We start from the raw sequence: 16,617 nt of genomic DNA, 5'->3' as shown, positions 1-16,617 counted from the left end.
GCAGCCATGGCCTGCGGGAGGAGGGAGAGAAGGGGTTGAGTGTGGCTGGAAGGGAGGGAGGTGGTGGCGGGGGGAGCTGGGGGCAGGGAGGAGAGGGGGCAAGGCAGCTGGGAGGCAGCAAGGCCTGCGCCCACCCGCGGCAGCGGCATCACCGTGCCCTGCCCAAGGCGCTCCCACGAGCGGCTGTGCCCTCGATGCAGGGTGAGAACCCACCCCACCGGGGGCGCGCGCTTCTGCCCCGGCCCTCGTCCAGCCCAGCCTCTGCCTGCGTGCGCACTCACCGCTGGCCCAGGCTGTACTGGGGCAGGGCGTCCTGCTGGCGCCCCTGATAACTGCCCCCATTGTGACTCGTCCCCTCTGCTGTCACAGGCGCCAGAGCGCATCACGGGCACGCCCGCCGGCCAGCCCCGCCCCTCGGCCCCACCCTGGAGCAGCAACTCACAGCTGCTTCAAGCATCCATAGCTTGATAGCCCAATGGCTCCCCTTACAAAGCAGACAAAAGACCCCTGAAACCCTCACCAAACCTAAGATCCGGTGACATGTGCCATGGATACTGTCAGTGGTTGAGCACAGCTGGGCACCAGGTCTCACCAAACCGCTCAATCATTGCCGCTCCACATGACTGCAGGAGGAGAAAATGACAACAAAATGCAGTGCTTTTCGATAAAGACAGGGAGATCACTCAGCAATTACCACCACTGGCAAAACAGTGACTCGATTAGGGGAAATTACTTCATTAATTTATTACTTTATTACCAATTACTTTATTACCAATCAACTGCATTACTGGAATCCCTAATGTATACGATGAACAAAGAAAGAGCCAGCACAGATCCCCAGATGAGCTATTAGTGGTGGCAGGTATACCCCTGAGGAAAAGGAGGTGCTGTTTACAGTCGCTAACACTGAGGCCAAGAGTCACCCAGCATTGGGCAGTTTTCCGTGCTAGGCTGCCTGGCACAGCGGCCCATACCTCCTGCATCCTAGAGCTCTTATCTCAGTATCAGCCAGCCAGCAAAGGCAAGCGACCAGCTTCAGCATTCTCTTTGTTCATGGAAATCAACCTATTTCCTTGACAGTTAATAGTTATCAGCAGGAATTTGGCTTTGCAGTTCTTAAATAACAAACCAGGAAGTCTGAGGATGTCTGTTGCAGAAAGCTTTAGCATAAGTGTTTAACAGCTTGGCATAAGATCACAGCATAAAAACCAAAATGACCTGTGTTAGAAGACTGAACATTCTGTCCGCAGTTTTGAGTAACAGATATCTATAGAACTGTAAGCAAGTGTAAAAACAAGGCTTGTCTAATGGTTTCAGCCCTAAGCACAACAGGAAGTACAACCACAATCACATGGTAAGGCATTTCCATGGCAACTGATAACCTTTTCCATTAAACTGGAGTTAATTTCAGGCTATAATCTGCCAAAGGACAGGGAATGCACAAGGACGAAGCAAGATAGCTAACACCATATGTAGAAAAAGGAAATGGCTGAACTGTGGGCGTGATGGGAGTGGAAAGGAGCAAGAGCAGGACTCGGCATAAGAAAACCCTGTCTCAGCGTGTCATGTCACAGGCAGGAAATGCTCCCTGCACTCCATTGCCACTGGATGTCACTACGTGGGTTTCCCTGCAATCAACTGTGTAAATAACGCACGTGCAAGAAGTCTGCATCGCTTCGCTTTCCCTGGTCCCTAAACGGTGTCATGGGTCTCTCCTAGCTTAGGAGCAAAAAGTATTAATTAACTGGCTTACGAGATGCGCTGCCTCCATGGTTGCCAGGGCCCTGACCAGCCCCCCCAGGCCTTCCCTCCGCCCTGTCCATGGCCCAGAATCCCCCTGCAGCTCAAACCAGGGCTGTCAGTCCCTGTCAGAGCGACACTTCAGGTTGTCAGTTTCCAGCTTCCCCCAGCCTTGCCTGGCCTGGCCATGGGCTCCGTTGAGCCAGGCCCACCAGTGGGCCAATATCCCAGCCTGGCCTCGGCCTGGCCTTGTCCCCACAGCCCTGAGCTGCAGGTTGACTTCCTGGCCTGAACTCATCCTGCCTCATCACCGTGAACCTGCTTGATGATCTGCAGGCATGAGTGAACCTGCCAAGGGTCTCCAGGCCTGCCCCACTACCTGGATGGAGGTGGTGGGACAGGCCTTTGTCTTAGCACACTCAGCTCCTGACTTCCAGGCCCTGAGGGAGCGGCTGGCCCTCGCTGTACCCTGGCACAAGTGTCCAGAGTGCCATGATGCCTAGGTTCTGCTGTAAGTCCTTCCCAGGAAACTGCACCCCAACCCCCCACAACCCTCTGCACCCTAATAGATCCTGTTGTTGCGGTACCTGAAAGCTACAGATTAAGTGGCCGTGGGGCAGTCCCAAAGGAAGGTTGAACTGGACCACCAGAAGCCCTCCTGTCAATTTAAGAGCCGTGGAGAAGTGTCACTGCTTGATAGCTGGACCTGTTGGTTTCCCACAACTGCAAACTACAGTGATGACGCCTTACCGCCACTTCTCCACATCCCTCTTGAGGAAAAAGCAGCATTGAATAGGTCTACCACTCCAGCTGGCCCAAGGTCACGGGGAATGTGAGAGAAGAGCTTCCCTAACCAGCAATTTGTTTTAATTAACTAGCATTCCTTCCTGGGAAAGGTTGAGGGGTTCAGCTGTTTGGAAGGCAGGGGGCAAGATGATCTCCTGGGGCATGTTCTCATTGCCAAAGAAGAGGTGGTCAAGGCGATTCTCCTCCAGGCAGCAGCGCAGGTATCTCATGGTATCCTGCAGCCGCAGCAGGAAATCCCTCCTGCGCCAGCCTGACAGGGGTATGGTGGTCAGGAGGGGCATCACAGCTGTCATCAAGGTGTCGGTGGAAAAGCCTGCGCCCACCGTGATATCGACTTACCCAAGTGAACCGAGTTGATTGGTAATAAAGTAATTTCCCCAAATCGAGTCACCCGGCCTTGTCCTGCCGGGTGGGTCTGCGCTTTCTGGCTGTCAGGGCTCTGGCTGCCTGGGGAGCTGTGAGTTGCTGCTCCGGGGTGGGGCCGAGGGGCGGGGCTGGCCGGCGGGCGTGCCCGTGATGCGCTCTGGCGCCTGTGACAGCAGAGGGGACGAGTCACAATGGGGGCGGTTATCAGGGGCGCCAGCAGGACGCCCTGCCCCAGTATAGCCTGGGCCAGCGGTGAGTGCGCATGCAGGCAGAGGCTGGGCTGGACGAGGGCCGGGGCAGAAGCGCGCGCCCCCGGTGGGGTGGGTTCTCACCCTGCATCGAGGGCACAGCCGCTCGTGGGAGCGCCTTGGGCAGGGCACGGTGATGCCGCTGCCGCGGGTGGGCGCAGGCCTTGCTGCCTCCCAGCTGCCTTGCCCCCTCTCCTCCCTGCCCCCAGCTCCCCCCGCCACCACCTCCCTCCCTTCCAGCCACACTCAACCCCTTCTCTCCCTCCTCCCGCAGGCCATGGCTGCCACAGAATTCCTCATCCGGGTTCTGCTAGGGACCATTTGGTACCCGCAGAAGGTTGGTGATGAGCTGGATGAGGCCACGCGCGAGCGCATGCAGCAACGTGCGCAGCTGCTGAGCTTGGAGATGTCTCGGCTGCTGCAGGAGCTGAAGCAGAGCAGCCAGAGGCAAAGGAGCCAGGTTCAGACGAGCCAAGAGCCAAGCGTCATGACCTGGGGAGCTCTGCTCTTTGCTGCCTTGCAGCAGCGACAGTTCTGGGCCATTGCTGGAGTCCTGGTCCTGCTCTTTGGGCTCTGGTGGTGGCTCAGCAGAAGGAGCCATGAGACCGACAGATGCAGCAAGAAAGGCAGTTGCAGAAAGAAGGGGCACAGGCAGGAGCAAGAAGGAAAACCCAGTGTTGCTCTGGATATGGGCAGAATTTTGGCGGAGCGCCTTCTGGACGTGCCAGAATCATTTGTCATGGTGGAGGAGCTGGTGGATGAACTTCTGCGTACCTGCCGAAGACTCTGCAGGAATAGTTTCATGCCGCGACTGATGCCAGCCATTGGGGAGGGCAGTTTCTGCCAAGGCTGGAGTCCCCGTGAGGATGACGCCGTCTACCGCCTGCTCGTGCCCCTGCAGGCCCCCCGCGGGCACGCCTTCCACCTCGAGCTGGGCACTGATGAGGAGATGCCGGCAAGGAACTCCCGCCTCCGCGTGGAGCTGGTGTGTACCTGCATGAGGGAGCGGCTGGTGAAGGACATGCTGTGCTTCCTCCACCACCCCAAGGAGGAGCTGAGGAGAAATCAGGGTCCCAGCCTGCTAGGCACCCTCTGCACCGGCCCCTACCTAGACGTGGAGAAAACCACACGCTGGTTCCAAATATTGGTACGTGCAGCCTGGCGGGTTTTGCCTCGGTCGCAACACAGCCGCCTCACAGTGCTGCCCTCCAGGCGCTCCTGCAAGCTCCGGGTTGTGGATGCTTCTGATAGTCTCCTCCTGATTGAGATGCTGTTTGGGGTGCAGCAAGGTGACTCGGACACCTTCCTGAGCATCGAGTAGGCAGAGGCCAGGCTTACCATCAGCGGGACGTGGCCAGAGAGCTGTGCTATGGCAGAGGTGCCAACATGCCAATAAATCACTTGTTGAACACACAAGCGCTGCGTCCCTGAGGTTCCATGCATCACTTTGCTGGGGAATGCGGGCATGGGGTGCTGACAGCTCAGCTGCCACACAGTCGGCCAACATTTTGCAGAAGAGCGGGTGCAGTGCCCTCTGGTTTCAGTGATTCATTGGGCCTTGCCTTCCCAGGTGGTGCAGGCTAATCCTAGTAGGTACAGCTTGGCATCACGCAGCTGCTCAATCCCTTGCCAACAGTGGGCAGGCTGAGTGCATCAGCAGGGTGAAAGGGGGAAGACTTGTGGGTTGAGAGAGGACAGTTTAGCAGCAAAAGCTACGTGGCCAGGTAAAGCAAAACAAAGAAGCCGTTCACTACTGCCCTGTTCTGCTGAGCAGACCTGCCTTTACAGGAAGCGTTCACCTCCCTGCGGCTTGGGTTACCAGGAAACTTGCTAGCCTTGTACAGCGGCCCTCAGATTATTGTCAAAGAGCCATAGAATAGCTCAAGTTGGAAGGGACCCATAAGGATCATTGTGTCCAACTCCCTGCTCCTTGCAGGGCTACCTAAAACTAAGTCATATGACTAAAGAGCATCATCCAGACGCCCCTTGAACTCTGGCAGGCTTGCTGCCGTGACCGCTTCCCCGGGGAGCCTGTTCCAGTGACCAGCCACCCTCTTAGTGAAGAACCTTTTCCTAATGTCCAATCTGAAATTCCCCTGACGCAGCGTCAGTCCATTTCCTCATGTCCTAGTGCTGGCCAGCTTGAACTCTAACGGAGCTTTGGCTGCACAGATTTTCCCCCTACAGTGGCAAGCCCCATCTCTGTCGTCTTCTCGTGTCGCCTCTCTTTCCTTGCTTCCAGTGTCCGTACACTTTCCTTCTCCACCTATGTTCTTGAAGAGGATCCCTGTTCAGCCAAGCCGGCCCTCTGCCCCACTTGCTTGACTTCTGACACCTTGGAATTGCCTGCTCCTGCGCTCTTAAGAGATGGCTCTTACAAAGTGGCCAGCATCCATGGACAGCCAATACCCGTGAAAGCAGATTCCCAGGGAACCTTACTAACTAGCTGCTTCAGCAGCCCCAAGTCACCTCTCCCCGCATCCAGGCTCCAAGTTCTGCTGGCAGCTTTCCTCTATCGCCAACGCCTGGGAACTCCGTTACTTCGTGGTCACTGTAACCAGTGACCAAGACAGCCACCAATCACCACGTTGCCCACCACTCCCTCTTTCTTTACAAGCAACAAATCTAGGAGGGCACCTTTCCTGGTCGGCCCCCTTAGCACCTGCTAAGATAACCAAGAAGTTATCTTCAGTGTGCTTCAGGAATTTCCTGGACCTGTTTGCGTCCACTGTACGATATTCCCAGTTGACGCCTGGGAAGTTCAAACCACCCATAAGGAAGAGGGCAGTTGATCCAGAGATATCCCTTACTTCCTAGTCCAATAATTCATCGGTGGCATCGCCCTGGCTGGATGGTCAGTGGTAGGCTGCCACAAAAGCATCCGCTTTATTTGCTTTCCCCTTCACCCTTAGGCGGCGGCTCTCAACCATGCCGTCCCCAGCTGCAAGCCCTGTGCACAGTCCAGCCCCTCCTTTCCACCCAGTGCTACCCTGAGGCGCGGAAACAAACTCTACAACTCACGGAGAGTTATAAAGCAGGTAGGTTTATTGCAGCCCTGGGTGCAAGGGGCGTCGCTCCTCTTGACTTGCACACTGCAAGTCCTGATGGACAAAGCTTATATTGCTCAGTTATATACATACGCATTAGATTTCCTGGCACTAATTATAATACTTGCCTCTTAATTACGCATGCATTTTAAGTCCCTTCTTCCACATATGGTCGGTCATGAGTTGGCCCATCCAGTAATCTTGCCAGTGTATTGCAAGGGGTGTTGGTTTCAACGGGTGTTCTGACTCTTATTTAGATGGAGATGTCCTTAGCTCCTTTTGTCTTGGTTTTGAGTGGCACCTGCTGCTAGGTTGTTTGCATCCCCCCCAGGATGTTCCCCATCAGGCTTGGGAAGATTACATCCTTGGGTGCATTCTTGCCTGAGGCCCCTTACAGCAGTGGCAGTCTGAGGCTGTTGCCTGTTTGTCCCGGGTGCTTCTGAGGGGAACCTCAGGGATCACGGGGTGGTTTCCAGACAGGAGTTTGGTAGTTCTGCAGCGTCCTTATAACTTTGTTTAGGCGCTTCTTGTCCTGACGCCCCTCTGACTCCCCCAAAGCAACAAGTTTCCGTCATCATGCAAGCTCTGCCTGTTACCTTACAGCCCAAGGCTACCTCGTTATCCTGGCTGAGTTTTGGCTCCGGGCCCCAACATTTGTTGCGCTACACTAGATTGCATTGGTGACGTTTAACTATGTATTCCCTGAATCAACCCCTCCGCCTCGCCTGCCCTGCCTCTCTCTCCTGAAGAGCCCGTAAGCGTCTGCCACGTCACGGCACACCAGTCACAGGACTCATCCCACCAGCTTTTGCGTACGCCGATGACGTTCTAGCTCTGGGACTGGGCCAAAGCTTCTAGCTCCTCTTCTTTATTCCTCCTGCTGTGCGCATTAGCGTAAAGATATTTCAGACGTGCTCCGCTGTACTCAGCACATCAGTCAGAGTGGTACGCGATGGTATCTTCCCCAACACCCTTTTTCTCTTAACCTAATTTATACTATTTTTTACCTTTCAGGTGGAGCTTGAGTGACTCTAGTCATACGCACCTTTATTATGATTGGTGTAAAATTCCCTTGCTTTGCCCAGTGAGGGGTGGTTGCATCTTAGAGGCAGGTAGTGAAAGGACTAAACCCCTGACAGTCCCTGACTCAGACCTAATTGTACGCATCCTTCTTGTCTTGTGGCTTCCTCCCTTGCAAAGATAGTGTTAGGTATTTGAAGAATGCCACTTGGTGCCTGATAGGATTAAAAGGACCTTGACTAAGCTCGTAAATTCATCGATAACATAGACTCGGGACATCAGTGCCGAGATAAGCATCAGCCTCTTGTGATAGTCCAAGGCCAAAGGACTGATGAGATAATTCAATGACTATATATAGGCAAAGGAAACCCAAAGTTCAACCATCGGACAGGTGAGGAAGACCATCGGAGACCACTGGAGGACCCCCGAAGACCACTAAAAAGACAACTATGCACGCGGATTGAACTTTTCCATACGTTAATGAATCCTCGGGAACCTTATGACTATGCATGACTTTATAGCATAATAATCTGTGGAAGTTTACCGAATCACTGGAGCACTCGTGGTGGAGCAATCCCCAGTGCTGCCCAGCGCTGTAATAAAGAATGCCTGCTTAATAGTGACTTTGTTGCTATTGAGTTTTATTTTGGGAACTTTCTGGATACGCCGCTTCCTCTTACGGGGAGGCTCGGACCTTGAAGGATAGTATCCGCAAACTTTTGTAGCAGTAGCTTTTGGGACGGAGGTGTGTTTTGGTATTATAATGATAAAAAGGACAGCATTTTGTCAAAACCATGACAGACTGTTGGCTCGGGGTAGCAAACGTGCAGTGTACCAGCTCCGTGGTCACGGAGCCTGGGCAAATGTGCAGTGTACCAGCTCCGTGGTCACGGAGCCTGGCCATGGTGTCTCCACACCGTTCCACCCTCCGGACAAATCCTCCTAGAGTCAGAACACCAAGTTCTCCTGGCATCGCTGACATCTAAGGTTACGAGCCTAGGGGACTTCCATGGAATGGATTGCTCACCTGTCAGCCGCACGCTACCCTGCAAGACTCTTCCATGCTGTACCTTTTCTAAAAACATAAGTTTAATTTCTAAGTCACCCCCACCGATTATTCCACACATCTTCCACTGGGTCAGGTTGCTCGGCGCCCTGTCCAACCTGACCTTGAATGTTTCCAGGGGTGGGGCATCTACCACCTCTCTGGGCAACCTGTTCCAGTGTTTCGCCACACTCATAGAATCTCCAATTGCTAATACCTGACGTGCTTTCCTGGTGGCACCGGTTCTAATGCAGGTGATGGCTCAACTTTGCCCGCTTGAAGTTCCTGGATGCTGTCCGTTACTCCCGTGCTCTGAATTCTCCAATCCCACACGGTCACATCTGCATCCAAGCCCCTCTAACAAACACCTCTGTGAAAGCCTCCCGTTAGCTGGCGTCATAGATAAGTACCTGTAGCAAGACCAACTCCAGGGTCGTTTAGATCCAGAAAGAACAGGTGGATGGTGATGCCACAGAACGACGGCTGCTTTGCAAAATAGTAGTATGTGCGTGTTAAGTAGCGCTTGGTCAAATCACGTTGTGCCTGAATGCTAGAGAAAGGTATAAGAACCTCGTGTAAAACCACGTTTGGAGTGCCCCAGTTTGCATGGGACACCTCATGCGCATGAATAAAGAATTTCTCTTGTAATTCTGTACTTTGCACCCTAGCCTCTCTCCTGAGTCGGTGCGGGACAGTTGCAAAAGTTTCCTAGCACTTCCAAAGGTTGGAAGCGGTTGCGGGGACAGCCAGCACCGCCCAACTCTCCCAAGACCTGCTGCCTGCTGGCCAGGGCCTCCCGTGCGCAGCCCAAGGCCGTCAGGCGCACAGATGTTGTCCGAAAAGCGGATTCGCTGCCCGGTGTGCAACGAGTCGATAATCACACCCTCAGGAGAGACATTGCTAATTTACTTCAGGGTTGCGCAAGCCTGGCTGCTCGGTGGTTTTCCACAAATCAAGCATAACGTAGCCGGCTACCTCATTATATTTATACAATAGGTCCAGACATATTCTACCTATCCAATACCTACCCATTCTCATCTACAGAGGCATTTGCGAAGCAGTATCTCAGATGCTGTGGCAGGCTTTCATTTCCCAAAGCCCTTCTGCAGGATGAGGCCCATGGCAGGAGCACGGGCAGGGCGGGCCATAGTTAAACAATCAGCGAAACCAGAGCCCACTGCATCAGCTCTTCTGCAAAATGCTCTCTAACTGCGCCAGCTGAGCAGGGAGCACCCCGTGCCCATGTTCCCCAACAAAGTGGTGCACAGACACTCGCAGAATCAGCGTTTATTCAAAGACACGATTTATTGGCACCTTGGCACAGAGTAAAGGTCCCGGAGGGGACAGTGTCTCTCAGAGAGGAAGGGCAGTCACCGTCCAGCAGGCAACGGGTGTCTCTGTCGCAAGCCTCCTTGCAACGGCCCCTTCAGCTGCATGGGGCCCCACTCCCCAGGGCGTGCTTCTTCTGCGCAGGAAAGGCGCAGCAGCAATTCCCACTGCTGACGGAGCTGTGTGTTCTCCGTGTCCAGCGTGCTTGGTTCTGCAGGACCAGCTCCCCGGGGAGTGCCGCCACGCCTGGCCCTGTGCGTGAGGATGTGCACCTCTGCCATAGCACAGCTCTCTGGCCACGTCCCGCTGATGGTAAGCCTGGCCTCTGCCTACTCGATGCTCAGGAAGGTGTCCGAGTCACCTTGCTGCACCCCAAACAGCATCTCAATCAGGAGGAGACTATCAGAAGCATCCACAACCCGGAGCTTGCAGGAGCGCCTGGAGGGCAGCACTGTGAGGTGGCTGTGTCGCGACCGAGGCAAAACCCGCCAGGCAGCACGTACCAATGTCTGGAACCAACGTGTGGTTTTCTCCACGTCTAGGTAGGGGCCGGTGCAGAGGGTGCCTAGCAGGCTGGGACCCTGATTTCTCCTCAGCTCCTCCTTGGGGTGGTGGAGGAAGCACAGCATGTCCTTCACCAGCCGCTCCCTCGTGCAGGTACACACCAGCTCCACGCGGAGGCGGGAGTTCCTTGCCGGCATCTCCTCATCAGTGCCCAGCTCGAGGTGGAAGGCGTGCCCGCGGGGGGCCTGCAGGGGCACGAGCAGGCGGTAGACGGCGTCATCCTCACGGGAACTCCAGCCTTGGCAGAAACTGCCCTCCCCAATGGCTGGCATCAGTCGCGGCATGAAACTATTCCTGCAGAGTCTTCGGCAGGTACGCAGAAGTTCATCCACCAGCTCCTCCACCATGACAAATGATTCTGGCACGTCCAGAAGGCGCTCCGCCAAAATTCTGCCCACATCCAGAGCAACACTGGGTTTTTCTTCTTGCTCCTGCCTGTGCCCCTTCTTTCTGCAACTGCCTTTCTTGCTGCATGTGTCGGTCTCATGGCTCCTTCTGCTGAGCCACCACCAGAGCCCAAAGAGCAGGACCAGGACTCCAGCAATGGCCCAGAACTGTCGCTGCTGCAAGGCAGCAAAGAGCAGAGCTCCCCAGGCCACATTGCTCTGCTCCTGGCTGCTCTGCTCCAGCTCCTGCAGCAGCCGAGACATCTCCAGGCTCAGCAGCTGCGCACGTTGCTGCATGCGCTCACGCGTGGCCTCATCCAGCTCATCACCAACCTTCTGCGGGTACCAAATGGTCCCTAGCAGAACCCGGATGAGGAATTCTGTGGCAGCCATGGCCTGCGGGAGGAGGGAGAGAAGGGGTTGAGTGTGGCTGGAAGGGAGGGAGGTGGTGGCGGGGGGAGCTGGGGGCAGGGAGGAGAGGGGGCAAGGCAGCTGGGAGGCAGCAAGGCCTGCGCCCACCCGCGGCAGCGGCATCACCGTGCCCTGCCCAAGGCGCTCCCATGAGCGGCTGTGCCCTCGATGCAGGGTGAGAACCCACCCCACCGGGGGCGCGCGCTTCTGCCCCGGCCCTCGTCCAGCCCAGCCTCTGCCTGCGTGCGCACTCACCGCTGGCCCAGGCTGTACTGGGGCAGGGCGTCCTGCTGGCGCCCCTGATAACCGCCCCCATTGTGACTCGTCCCCTCTGCTGTCACAGGCGCCAGAGCGCATCACGGGCACGCCCGCCGGCCAGCCCCGCCCCTCGGCCCCACCCTGGAGCAGCAACTCACAGCTGCTTCAAGCATCCATAGCTTGATAGCCCAATGGCTCCCCTTACAAAGCAGACAAAAGACCCCTGAAACCCTCACCAAACCTAAGATCCGGTGACATGTGCCATGGATACTGTCAGTGGTTGAGCACAGCTGGGCACCAGGTCTCACCAAACCGCTCAATCATTTCCGCTCCACATCACTGCAGGAGGAGAAAATTACAACAAAATGCAGTGCTTTTCGATAAAGACAGGGAGAACACTCAGCAATTACCACCACTGGCAAAACAGTGACTTGATTAGGGGAAATTACTTCATTAATTTATTACTTTATTACCAATTACTTTATTACCAATCAACTGCATTACTGGAATCCCTAATGTATACGATGAACAAAGAAAGAGCCAGCACAGATCCCCAGATGAGCTATTAGTGGTGGCAGGTATACCCCTGAGGAAAAGGAGGTGCTGTTTACAGTCGCTAACACTGAGGCCAAGAGTCACCCAGCATTGGGCAGTTTTCCGTGCTAGGCTGCCTGGCACAGTGGCCCATACCTCCTGCATCCTAGAGCTCTTATCTCAGTATCAGCCAGCCAGCAAAGGCAAGCGACCAGCTTCAGCATTCTCTTCGTTCATGGAAATCAACCTATTTCCTTGACAGTTAATAGTTATCAGCAGGAATTTGGCTTTGCAGTTCTTAAATAACAAACCAGGAAGTCTGAGGATGTCTGTTGCAGAAAGCTTTAGCATAAGTGTTTAACAGCTTGGCATAAGATCACAGCATAAAAACCAAAATGACCTGTGTTAGAAGACTGAACATTCTGTCCGCAGTTTTGAGTAACAGATATCTATAGAACTGTAAGCAAGTGTAAAAACAAGGCTCGTCTAATGGTTTCAGCCCTAAGCACAACAGGAAGTACAACCACAATCACATGGTAAGGCATTTCCATGGCAACTGATAACCTTTTCCATTAAACTGGAGTTAATTTCAGGCTATAATCTGCCAAAGGACAGGGAATGCACAAGGACGAAGCAAGATAGCTAACACCATATGTAGAAAAAGGAAATGGCTGAACTGTGGGCGTGATGGGAGTGGAAAGGAGCAAGAGCAGGACTCGGCATAAGAAAACCCTGTCTCAGCGTGTCATGTCACAGGCAGGAAATGCTCCCTGCACTCCATTGCCACTGGATGTCACTACGTGGGTTTCCCTGCAATCGACTGTGTAAATAATGCACGTGCAAGAAGTCTGCATCGCTTCGCTTTCCCTGGTCCCTAAACGGTGTCATGGGTCTCTCCTAGCTTAGGAGCAAAAAGTATTAATTAACTGGCTTACGAGATACGCTGCCTCCATGGTTGCCAGGGCCCTGACCAGCCCCCCCAGGCCTTCCCTCCGCCCTGTCCATGGCCCAGAATCCCCCTGCAGCTCAAACCAGGGCTGTCAGTCCCCGTCAGAGCGACACTTCAGGTTGTCAGTTTCCAGCTTCCCCCAGCCTTGCCTGGCCTGGCCATGGGCTCCGTTGAGCCAGGCCCACCAGTGGGCCACTATCCCAGCCTGGCCTCGGCCTGGCCTTGTCCCCACAGCCCTGAGCTGCAGGTTGACTTCCTGGCCTGAACTCATCCTGCCTCATCACCGTGAACCTGCTTGATGATCTGCAGGCATGAGTGAACCTGCCAAGGGTCTCCAGGCCTGCCCCACTACCTGGATGGAGGTGGTGGGACAGGCCTTTGTCTTAGCACACTCAGCTCCTGACTTCCAGGCCCTGAGGGAGCGGCTGGCCCTCGCTGTACCCTGGCACAAGTGTCCAGAGTGCCATGATGCCTAGGTTCTGCTGTAAGTCCTTCCCAGGAAACTGCACCCCAACCCCCCACAATCCTCTGCACCCTAATAGATCCTGTTGTTGCGGTACCTGAAAGCTACAGATTAAGTGGCCGTGGGGCAGTCCCAAAGGAAGGTTGAACTGGACCACCAGAAGCCCTCCTGTCAATTTAAGAGCCGTGGAGAAGTGTCACTGCTTGATAGCTGGACCTGTTGGTTTCCCACAACTGCAAACTACAGTGATGACGCCTTACAGCCACTTCTCCACATCCCTCTTGAGGAAAAAGCAGCATTGAATAGGTCTACCACTCCAGCTGGCCCAAGGTCACGGGGAATGTGAGAGAAGAGCTTCCCTAACCAGCAATTTGTTTTAATTAACTAGCGTTCCTTCCTGGGAAAGGTTGAGGGGTTCAGCTGTTTGGAAGGCAGGGGGCAAGATGATCTCCTGGGGCATGTTCTCATTGCCAAAGAAGAGGTGGTCAAGGCGATTCTCCTCCAGGCAGCAGCGCAGGTATCTCATGGTATCCTGCAGCCGCAGCAGGAAATCCCTCCTGCGCCAGCCTGACAGGGGTATGGTGGTCAGGAGGGGCATCACAGCTGTCATCAAGGTGTTGGTGGAAAAGCCTGCGCCCACTGTGATATCGACTTACCCAAGTGAACCGAGTTGATTGTTAATAAAGTAATTTCCCCAAATCGAGTCACCCGGCCTTGTCCTGCCGGGTGGGTCTGCGCTTTCTGGCTGTCAGGGCTCTGGCTGCCTGGGGAGCTGTGAGTTGCTGCTCCGGGGTGGGGCCGAGGGGCGGGGCTGGCCGGCGGGCGTGCCCGTGATGCGCTCTGGCGCCTGTGACAGCAGAGGGGACGAGTCACAATGGGGGCGGTTATCAGGGGCGCCAGCAGGACGCCCTGCCCCAGTACAGCCTGGGCCAGCGGTGAGTGCGCACGCAGGCAGAGGCTGGGCTGGACGAGGGCCGGGGCAGAAGCGCGCGCCCCCGGTGGGGTGGGTTCTCACCCTGCATCGAGGGCACAGCCGCTCGTGGGAGCGCCTTGGGCAGGGCACGGTGATGCCGCTGCCGCGGGTGGGCGCAGGCCTTGCTGCCTCCCAGCTGCCTTGCCCCCTCTCCTCCCTGCCCCCAGCTCCCCCCGCCACCACCTCCCTCCCTTCCAGCCACACTCAACCCCTTCTCTCCCTCCTCCCGCAGGCCATGGCTGCCACAGAATTCCTCATCCGGGTTCTGCTAGGGACCATTTGGTACCCGCAGAAGGTTGGTGATGAGCTGGATGAGGCCACGCGCGAGCGCATGCAGCAACGTGCGCAGCTGCTGAGCTTGGAGATGTCTCGGCTGCTGCAGGAGCTGAAGCAGAGCAGCCAGAGGCAAAGGAGCCAGGTTCAGACGAGCCAAGAGCCAAGCGTCATGACCTGGGGAGCTCTGCTCTTTGCTGCCTTGCAGCAGCGACAGTTCTGGGCCATTGCTGGAGTCCTGGTCCTGCTCTTTGGGCTCTGGTGGTGGCTCAGCAGAAGGAGCCATGAGACCGACAGATGCAGCAAGAAAGGCAGTTGCAGAAAGAAGGGGCACAGGCAGGAGCAAGAAGAAAAACCCAGTGTTGCTCTGGATATGGGCAGAATTTTGGCGGAGCGCCTTCTGGACGTGCCAGAATCATTTGTCATGGTGGAGGAGCTGGTGGATGAACTTCTGCGTACCTGCCGAAGACTCTGCAGGAATAGTTTCATGCCGCGACTGATGCCAGCCATTGGGGAGGGCAGTTTCTGCCAAGGCTGGAGTCCCCGTGAGGATGACGCCGTCTACCGCCTGCTCGTGCCCCTGCAGGCCCCCCGCGGGCACGCCTTCCACCTCGAGCTGGGCACTGATGAGGAGATGCCGGCAAGGAACTCCCGCCTCCGCGTGGAGCTGGTGTGTACCTGCATGAGGGAGCGGCTGGTGAAGGACATGCTGTGCTTCCTCCACCACCCCAAGGAGGAGCTGAGGAGAAATCAGGGTCCCAGCCTGCTAGGCACCCTCTGCACCGGCCCCTACCTAGACGTGGAGAAAACCACACGCTGGTTCCAGATATTGGTACGTGCAGCCTGGCGGGTTTTGCCTCGGTCGCGACACAGCCGCCTCACAGTGCTGCCCTCCAGGCGCTCCTGCAAGCTCCGGGTTGTGGATGCTTCTGATAGTCTCCTCCTGATTGAGATGCTGTTTGGGGTGCAGCAAGGTGACTCGGACACCTTCCTGAGCATCGAGTAGGCAGAGGCCAGGCTTACCATCAGCGGGACGTGGCCAGAGAGCTGTGCTATGGCAGAGGTGCCAACATGCCAATAAATCACTTGTTGAACACACAAGCGCTGCGTCCCTGAGGTTCCATGCACCACTTTGCTGGGGAATGCGGGCATGGGGTGCTGACAGCTCAGCTGCCACACAGTCGGCCAACATTTTGCAGAAGAGCGGGTGCAGTGCCCTCTGGTTTCAGTGATTCATTGGGCCTTGCCTTCCCAGGTGGTGCAGGCTAATCCTAGTAGGCAGCTTGGCATCACGCAGCTGCTCAATCCCTTGCCAACAGTGGGCAGGCTGAGTGCATCAGCAGGGTGAAAGGGGGAAGACTTGTGGGTTGAGAGAGGACAGTTTAGCAGCAAAAGCTACGTGGCCAGGTAAAGCAAAACAAAGAAGCCGTTCACTACTGCCCTGTTCTGCTGAGCAGACCTGCCTTTACAGGAAGCGTTCACCTCCCTGCGGCTTGGGTTACCAGGAAACTTGCTAGCCTTGTACAGCGGCCCTCAGATTATTGTCAAAGAGCCATAGAATAGCTCAAGTTGGAAGGGACCCATAAGGATCATTGTGTCCAACTCCCTGCTCCTTGCAGGGCTACCTAAAACTAAGTCATATGACTAAAGAGCATCATCCAGACGCCCCTTGAACTCTGGCAGGCTTGCTGCCGTGACCGCTTCCCCGGGGAGCCTGTTCCAGTGACCAGCCACCCTCTTAGTGAAGAACCTTTTCCTAATGTCCAATCTGAAATTCCCCTGACGCAGCGTCAGTCCATTTCCTCATGTCCTAGTGCTGGCCAGCTTGAACTCTAACGGAGCTTTGGCTGCACAGATTTTCCCCCTACAGTGGCAAGCCCCATCTCTGTCGTCTTCTCGTGTCGCCTCTCTTTCCTTGCCTCCAGTGTCCGTACACTTTCCTTCTCCACCTATGTTCTTGAAGAGGATCCCTGTTCAGCCAAGCCGGCCCTCTGCCCCACTTGCTTGACTTCTGACACCTTGGAATTGCCTGCTCCTGCGCTCTTAAGAGATGGCTCTTACAAAGTGGCCAGCATCCATGGACAGCCAATACCCGTGAAAGCAGATTCCCAGGGAACCTTACTAACTAGCTGCTTCAGCAGCCCCAAGTCACCTCTCCCCGCATCCAGGCTCCAAGTTCTGCTGGCAGCTTTCCTCTATCGCCA

At 55.5% G+C, this 16,617-nt stretch overlaps 1 protein-coding gene across 1 annotated transcript; it reads left to right on the top strand.

Annotated features, from left to right (window-relative positions):
• The first annotated feature begins 14,375 nt into the window (after nucleotides 1-14,375).
• LOC135314924 (inositol 1,4,5-trisphosphate receptor-interacting protein-like 1) lies at nucleotides 14,376-15,419 on the top strand. Its single transcript, XM_064459978.1, has one exon. It carries the CDS (start codon nucleotides 14,376-14,378, stop codon nucleotides 15,417-15,419), a length of 1,044 nt encoding a protein of 347 aa, XP_064316048.1.
• The last annotated feature ends 1,198 nt before the right edge of the window (nucleotides 15,420-16,617 follow it).

This window comes from Phalacrocorax carbo, chromosome 9 (genome assembly GCF_963921805.1).
Source record: "Phalacrocorax carbo chromosome 9, bPhaCar2.1, whole genome shotgun sequence".
Classification (NCBI taxonomy): Eukaryota; Metazoa; Chordata; class Aves; order Suliformes; family Phalacrocoracidae; genus Phalacrocorax; species Phalacrocorax carbo.
This window is presented reverse-complemented; position numbering and strand designations above follow the sequence as displayed.

What these genes read in the sequence shown, in the direction of transcription:
- LOC135314924 (XM_064459978.1), top strand. Translation starts at nt 14,376, where the DNA reads ATGGCTGCCACAGAATTCCTCATCCGGGTTCTGCTAGGGACCATTTGG.